Below are 7,728 nucleotides of genomic sequence, written 5' to 3'. Positions count from 1 at the left end.
ATTTTCATTCAGAAGCTGCAGTAAAAAAAAAATAAAGGGGCGAACAACATTATTTTTGATTCTGGCTTCTTCTAGTCTGCTTTACTGCTCTCTTTCCTGACAAGTAATTTAAATATTTCCTGGATACTTTTCAGCTCATTTCTTCCCTCTGACACGGACAAAGATCAGATAGAGATGCAAACTTCTATGATCCCAAATCACCCGGCTTGTAAGACATGGCCATGCTTAATTTAAAAGGAAATGAAAGGTGAGGGGAAGCTTGACCTGCTTTCCTCTGGATAGATGGGGATGGAGCAGAGCTGGTGTTTTTTACAGTGCCTGGTGATCCTTGGACCCTGCATGGCTGTGTCAGAGGGGACAGGAGGTTCTGCTGCAGCTGCAGGTTCTTGTAAAATGCCTTAGAATGGCAGGGGGTGGCTTGTGCTCACAGTAGCACCTTGGAACATGCATATTCCCAAGTTATTCCCCCAGGATTCCAGCTCCTCCTTGGCAGTCCCCTCACGCTCTCCTACGCTGACGCAGGCCAGTTAATTTTGGCTTCCAGAACACGCAATAAATAGAAGGCAACTGAAATAAAACCATATTTCGGGTCAGTTTTTATTCCAAACACTTCTTCAAGCTGCACTGGGGTGTTCCTCCCCATGTGTTGCCACAGGCAGCCCTGGGTGCTTCCATGGAAAGCTCTTTTTCCATGCAACCTTCCCTCCCAGACCATTCCAGGGAACTGCTCAGACCTCAACACACTCTGACAGGAATAAGATTTTTTTTTTTTTTAATAACCTCTCTGATACCAGAGAGTTTCCCCCTTGTCAATGAATTCAATCATCAGGTCTCTCTGGTGATTTTGTTACAGACAAAAATCAGGTATTATTTATGTCACTGACTCAAAAGCAGGGATTTTCCTGCAAAAAAAAATTACATCCTCTCAATTTTAAGACAATTGTGTTTTATTAATATGGAGCAGATATTGGGAACTGCAGTGCTGTAAAGGGCTCAAATTATGATCAATACAAACAGTACTGAATACCCTGGCAGTTCATACATTCAAAACTTCCCTTCTGCTTTCATTCTTTCTATGAACTGTTTGGTTTTCTTCAATAAACCAAATACCACAAAGCTTTATGCTTCAAAAGTCTTCCTCCTTCCTTTCCTGCTCTTGACACTCTCACTTTTAAAGCAACTGGAAATGCTCCCTGAGTTACCCAACACAAGCAGCTTTGCAAAGGATCCAGAATTTGAATGCAAAATTTAATTGAGAGCCCCCACCTAGAAAAAAAATTAAAAAACAGACCCAGCCCATGCTGTCGGGGTATTTTTCTCTTTACATTTTATTTTGTAAAGATGACATTACATTGGTAATGAGAACAGACCATTGTGCATCGCTCGCTTCAGTAACACAGCAAAGGTGGTTCCAGTTGTAAAGAAAAAAAAATAATAAATAAGAAAGCAGCTGGTATCTCCCTGTAAACACAGCCAGGACAACAGCCAGAGGCTCAGAGGTGGGACCAGGATGGGGATGGTGGAAAAGCACTCAGGGTAACGTCCCCAAACTGGTCCTTGCTCCCTTGCACTGCTCAACAGCTGTGAAAAGTCCAAAGGATGCTGTGCTCTGGCTGTTGCTGGGACAGGGGGGCAAAAAAGAGTCCCGTGGCAAGGAGTGAGTACCAGTGGGATAAGGATCTCCAGGTTTGGTCTTTAGGGAAAAGCAGAGCCCTGGAAAGCAGCCCTCAGCAAGGAGCAGTGTTGCTGGCACATTCCCCAGAGCCCAGCACGGGGTCCACATCACCCACCCAGGCAGCTGCTGCCAGATGAGATCCACACCTCTCCAGGAGCCCAAAATTCCTGCTGAGAGGGACTTTCTGAAGAGCTACCCCCAGGTCTGTGCCGATGATGTGTCCTGCCACTCCTCTGAGTCACTGAATTCACGGCACTGGTTTTGCTCACTCCACGGGTTTCTGATAAAGTGCTGTGGCTGGAGGCTTTCACCATCCCAGGGAACACCAAGCCCAATTATAAACCCAGGCAAAGCCCCGGGTTTTCTCTCCCATGTGTGAAAATCAAGGTTTCCATAGAGTTGCTCACCGAAGGGCCTGTTTGAGCTCTCTGTTCCCTGCCTAGGACAAGCTGCTGTGTGCTGAGATGCCTTCCACATCTTTAAGGGGATAGAGGGAACAACCTGGGCTGCAAAGCACCCTTGCACCTCCAAACCCTCTAGCAGCTCTCCCTGCTGCTACTGGCATACCTCGCTCTGGAATTGTGCTACAAATCTGCCTGGTCCTTTCAAATTATTACACAGAAAAGGTGGGAGGCATGCTAAGTGCTACAACAGCTAAAATAATTTAATTTGCAAGCTCCTCGGAGCAAGGGACATGCATGTGTGCTTTCAGCAGTGCTCCTCTGATAAATATAGATATAATAATAGCAACAATGATGAAATAAATAACAATAATAGGAATAAAACGTCGTGCACGGGACCTAAGATTAGGTGCAATCTGAAGGTCGTGGAGCTCAAGCCAGGGATAAGAACATCACTGCACTGGAAGGAGGTGGAAAGCTTCCATGCAGAGCATGCACAGGACACAGCTGGAGGATCTTGGGATCAGGAGAAGGTGCAGGATCCCTTCAGCTGAAAATGCCACGAAGTCTCGGGGCTTTTATCCTGGCCATTCCCTCTGAACGGGAGTGGCAGGCTCCTGCGAGCAGGTGGGAGCTCTTGGGTTGTGGCTGCTCGGGGGAATCCCATCTCTTTTCCCTGGACTCGCAGGTCAAACCCGAGTTCTTTCCGTGTCTGCAGAGGCGCAGGTCGAGCTGCAGGACGAGGCTCGGGGCTCCCACCCGCTCCGCTCCCGCGGGGAGCGAGCAATGCCGGCTCCGTGCGGAGGAGGTGCTGGGGATCCCGCTAAAATCCCAGAACTTCGGCCAAAACCCCGCCACAGGGGCCTCAGCCCTCTCAAACCACGTCCCACCCTGTGCCTGGCCCCTGGCTCGTCCCCGCTCCAGCCGCGCTCCGGGGCTCGGTCAGGTGTGCGAGCGCTTGCTGGTGCCGCGGCTGGCGGCCTGCTTGCTCATGTCCTGGTAGGAGGCAGATTTCAGGAAGCGGGGGTAGGAGTCCTTCTCCATCAGCGTGCGTGTCTTGGCCTGGGCCTCGTTGAAGCAGGTGGAGGTGGCCCCCGAGAGGTTCTTGCGGGTGATCTCCCTGGTTTCGTGGTCGATGTTCACCTGCAAGGCAGCAGCGCCCACAAAGGTTAACTCCTCTCCTATGTCAGGACAAAACTGCTTTTAATCCATCTTCAGATGAAGGTGAAGACGCTCACAAACCTTTCTATCCCTTCACGGTTAGGCTTAATTTCTGTTCCAACATTAACGAGCCAGTTGTGATGGATCACACGATGTTAGAAATTAAAGCTCTCGTGAACAAGAGCACATCTTCCCACTGATCCAAAAGCACTTTTGTAAAACCCAACAGGATATTTTATTCCTTTCCCACCCTAATTGATGCCACAGAAAATGGTCTCACCTCCCTGGGCGCCTCACTTTGGACAAACTCCTCAAAGATCCTGTTGGCTTTGGAGGCCAGCTTGGTTTTTGACCGGGTCTTTTTGAAGTCCTCGCATGCCAGCCAGAAGTCAAGGTTCTCCTCGCTGAATTCAGTCTTCAGGAAGGTGTGGAAGGCATTTACCCCACCTGAGGAGGGGAGAGAAGAGCAGTTAATGGGACAGAAGGCAGGGAGGAAGAGGTCCAGCAGCAGACACTGCCTGGCGAGCTCAGCCCTGGGAGCTCAGATCATGACATCTGCAGATTTCCTTTCCCTCTTGGCAAATTCCACCCTCTGAGACACAGCTAATTGGCCTCTAGACTCCAATAAAATCCTTTCCCACAGACAAGTAATCCTCTGGTTTTATTTATCTGACCTTTCTGTAATGAGGCTTCGGAGTATTTTCTTTACAGCTTCAGGAAAGAGCTAATTCTACCTAAGGAGAAGCGCACTGACGCATCGGAACGCTGCAGGAGCCGAGCAGCGGTGCCTTGATTTTGATTTCTCAGCCGAGCTCTGGGGGGAACGAGATGCTGAGAATGGGAGAGGAATTGCAGCAAGGATTTCAAAGGTGCACTGGGAGGGTGGATTAAGCTACAAAGCTGGAGATGCTCATTTGCCACCACAGCACGTGAGGAAGACTGGGGGAAAAAAAATACGCTTGGCCCCAGACTTGCGCTGTGGAAGGACTTTGTCTGTCTGGGGAAGAGCTTTTAAGCTAGACAACTAATTTTGGATTAAAATTTGGTGCTTCTGCCATTGTGCAGAGCCCAGTGTAAAGAGGGGATGATGTGTGGGACTGGAAAAGAGGTCCCATCTCTGGGTCTGGAGGAGCTGCCTGCATAGGGGTGAGGGAGACAGCATGTCACAGAAGCTCTGTGCATCAACAGATATCAGAGGGGGGAAAGGCCACGGTTATTCAGCAGAACAGCTGAATTCCTTCTCCCTGTGGAGGAGCCATCCCTGGAGGCACAGGACAGACAGACAGAGGGCAGCAATGCTGTTGTCTGGACAAGCCTGAGGGGAGGTGGCTGCATTGCTGTTTCCACCAGACACCCAGAGCAGACACTTCCTTCTCCCGAGTGTGGAGAAAGGGGTGGTTTGGGAATACCATGGCATTCCCCCGGCAGGCTGGTCCTCATGGGATGCCCGTGACAACGCTCCTGCCCCAAAGCAGCAGTGAGACAACACTTCTGCCTCCCAAAAACACCCAGCCAGGAGGGAAGGGTACAGCTTCATGAGGCAGGCAATGAGCCCTGTGCCTCAGATCTGGGCAGGAAAGGGACCTCTTTCTAAATCCTAAAACACCTCATTAGAGGAGGAGGCAAGAATTCATCGTGGACTGACTTCAGTCATACAGTTCACTACGAGTACATTTGTCCTACATGCTCTCACCAAGAGAAGAAAACAAGATGGTACTCACTTTTGCTCTTGAGGAGCTGGTCGAAGGACTCCCTCCACTCCAGCACATCTCGGGAGGAGTCTCTGGAAAAGACAAAAGGATGTAAGGCTCGCTGTCCAGCGGTGAGGGATGGCAGCACTTCAGTTGTGCAGCTCCATCAATGCGAGACAACAGCATTCAGCAGGAAACCAAAGCGAGAGGCCAGTATCCATTACCTGTGGGCTCTCTTTCCTCTCTCCTCCTTTTCTTTTACCTTCCCTGATGGCTCACCCGACCTCAGCTCCATGCTGCTGGCCAGGAGGTTCTCTAGGGGGTGCTCGGAAAAGCCCTTTGCTGCCGATACAAGTCCAGCAGGTTCTCTAGGAAATTCTCAGAAGAGCCCTTTTCTGCTAGTGCTGGTCCAGCAGAGCCTCCTCTGCAGGAAGACACCCTGCCCTCAGCAGCAGTATTTAGTGTTCTGTGTTTAATGCTGCCTGCATTCCCCAGGGATCCCAGCCACCAGGAAGTGCGGGTTCCTTGCCTCTTGCCAAGGCCCTGCTCTCTGTGCCTAATGCCAGAGCATCCGTTTCCCCGTCGGATTTTATAAGCGCTGGAGCTGGGAAGTGATCCGCCTTCCCGGCCCGCCTGGGTGGGACTATGTGGAGGGGGAGTTGTGCTCTCTGCTGCGCAGATGGGCAGGAGCATCCCTCGGGAATGAAAAACTGCTCCATGGGGACCTGGCCCGGGCTGAACCTGGGGCAGAGCAGTGCTTGGCTTACCTGCGCCTAGAGCCCAGCTGCAGCTTGCTGGAGTTTCCAGTCTTGTGTCCCAGCTCGGGTTTATGAAGCAGGATGCCCAAGCGGGTCTTCAGATCCTTGGCTCTGGAAGGGAGGGAGGGAGGGAGGGAAGAAGGGGAGAGGTGGGATGGCCCCACCATCAGTTTGCTGCCGACACCCCCTTCCCTGCACCCCACGGGCTCGGGGGCACCGCCCTCGCTCCCCAGCTTCAGCCACTTCTTTACTCTCTGATGTGTGAAATAAACGCTCCCCACTTGCTTTTTCTGCTCCCTGGCAACGGCGCTCGGCAGCGCATTAAGCCTGGGGGACTGTTTTCTCCCGCTCGCTTCCCAGGCAGAGACACATGGAATACAAAGCACGACGAGCTCTTTCCTCTGGGGCAGGTAACAAAGCAGCTGCTGAGTGCCCAGCTGGAGCTCCCCCAGCCCCCCGGAGCTAACCTGGTTCCTTTTCCCATCCCACTCTCCCGGCAGCGCTCCGCTGGAAAAACACAGCGAATTCTTTCCGCTCGGCAGAGCGGGAGCATCTCCCTGCTGCCAGGCTGCCGCTCCCCTGCTCTCTTTTTTGGGGTGTCCCTGGGTCCGCAGGAGCCTGTCACCAGGCCGTGGAGCGGGCAGCGCTCCGCAGCAGCGCCATCCACCTACCCCATGCCTTTAGGAGGCAGCGGCAGCACCGATGCTCCCGTGCCAGAGACTGGGATGCTCCCGTGCCAGAGACTGGGATGCTCCTGCCTGTCCCCGCGGCTCCGCGGAGAGGGCACGGAGGAAGCACCTCCCTACAGGGAGGTGTCTGCTGCAGCTGGGCAGGAGAAGCGGCTCCTGTGTGTCCCCAGGGTGCCCCCGAGGGGACAGGCGGCGTGTGGCCCGGCTGCTGCTTGCCGGGCTGGCTCGGGCGTCCCAAGGCTCCCGGACAAAAATAAGGGGTTTAAATGTCAAGCCGGCAGCGCGGGGCTTTGCGGGAGGAGCAACATGTCACTTAACAGTTCAGCCGTGTTGGCAAAAATACTCCTGCTGCTGTCAGCTCGGAGCAAGTTGTGCGGAGGCAGAGCCAGAGGAGCCCTGGTGTGTTTGTACAGCCCTGTCCATCCTCCTCTCTCCCTCCGCTGGTTTCACCTCCGTGCTCTCCTCCAGGGGAGCAGAAGGGATGCAGCCACAACAGATCACTTCGCTGCGCGTTTCCTCGAGGTCTGCACCCCAGTTCCTACCCTAACATCACATCCGCAGCAGCAGGGGCCGGTCCAAGGCGCATCTTTTCCAGCGAACCCTCTGCCTCCCAGGAGCGCCTTACCTTTCCAGGCAAGCGATGGGGAGCGCGGCTAAGCCCCGGCACATGCTGAGAGCTGGGCACCCGGGCATCCAGCAACTCATCGGCTCCTTCCGGGGGTGGCAGGGGGTGCAACAGGCGGCTGCGGCACCACCTGCCCCGCGGTCCTGTGCCGGAGGCTGCAGCGGCGGCGCCGAGACGCGCTTTATATCGGGTGGGAGGCGGGAGAGCGGGGAGGGGGACACAGCATCGCTCCAGCCTCCAGCCAACCAAAAGCTGCTCAGGCAGCGCCCGTGAAGATAAGAGCTTAGGTAAGTTTGTGTGCGCTGGTAAGGGAGGGGGGAGTGGGAGGCCCAGGCTCGTCCTTGAGCATCGCAGTCATCATAGCCGCTTCCTCGAGAACAGGAAAAAACAGGCTCGTTTCCACCGACGTGTGGAGCCTGCTGAGTAACCGCCGGCGAGGCACAGGACAGACGCTGCAGCGCTCGGCGAGAGTCGTCAGCCCCATCCCGCTGCTCCATCCCGCTGTCCCATCCCGCTGCTCCATCCCGCTGCCCCATCCCGCTGCTCCATCCCGCTGCCCCATCCCACTGTTCCATCCCACTGTCCCATCCCGCTCCTCCATCCCACTGTCCCATCCCGCTCCTCCATCCCGCTGCTCCATCCCGCTGCCCCATCCCGCTGCTCCATCCCGCTGCCCCATCCCACTGTTCCATCCCGCTGCCCCATCCCGCTGTCCCATCCCGCTGCTC

At 54.2% G+C, this 7,728-nt stretch overlaps 1 protein-coding gene across 1 annotated transcript; it reads right to left on the bottom strand.

Annotated features, from left to right (window-relative positions):
• Positions 1–3,018: 3,018 nt before the first annotated feature.
• Positions 3,019–7,080, bottom strand: RGS16 (regulator of G protein signaling 16). Its single transcript, XM_062497340.1, has 5 exons — positions 7,001–7,080; positions 5,696–5,797; positions 4,959–5,020; positions 3,518–3,684; positions 3,019–3,219 (listed from the first exon to the last, which is right to left on the bottom strand). The coding sequence occupies exons 1-5, from the start codon at positions 7,078–7,080 to the stop codon at positions 3,019–3,021; spliced, it is 612 nt and encodes a 203-aa protein (XP_062353324.1).
• Positions 7,081–7,728: the final 648 nt, after the last annotated feature.

This window comes from Cinclus cinclus, chromosome 8 (genome assembly GCF_963662255.1).
Source record: "Cinclus cinclus chromosome 8, bCinCin1.1, whole genome shotgun sequence".
In the NCBI taxonomy this organism is placed as follows: domain Eukaryota; kingdom Metazoa; phylum Chordata; class Aves; order Passeriformes; family Cinclidae; genus Cinclus; species Cinclus cinclus.
Note: the sequence above shows the minus strand (reverse complement) of the source record. Positions and strands in the feature narration are given on the sequence as shown.

Coding starts and splice junctions, on each gene's coding strand:
- RGS16 (XM_062497340.1), bottom strand. CDS start 7,080: ATGAGTTGCTGGATGCCCGGGTGCCCAGCTCTCAGCATGTGCCGGGGC. Junction 5,798..7,000: donor CCCATCGCTTGCCTGGAAAG/GTAAGGCGCTCC, acceptor CCTCCCTTCCAG/AGCCAAGGATCTGAAGACCC. Junction 5,021..5,695: donor CAGCTGGGCTCTAGGCGCAG/GTAAGCCAAGCA, acceptor TGTCTTTTCCAG/AGACTCCTCCCGAGATGTGC.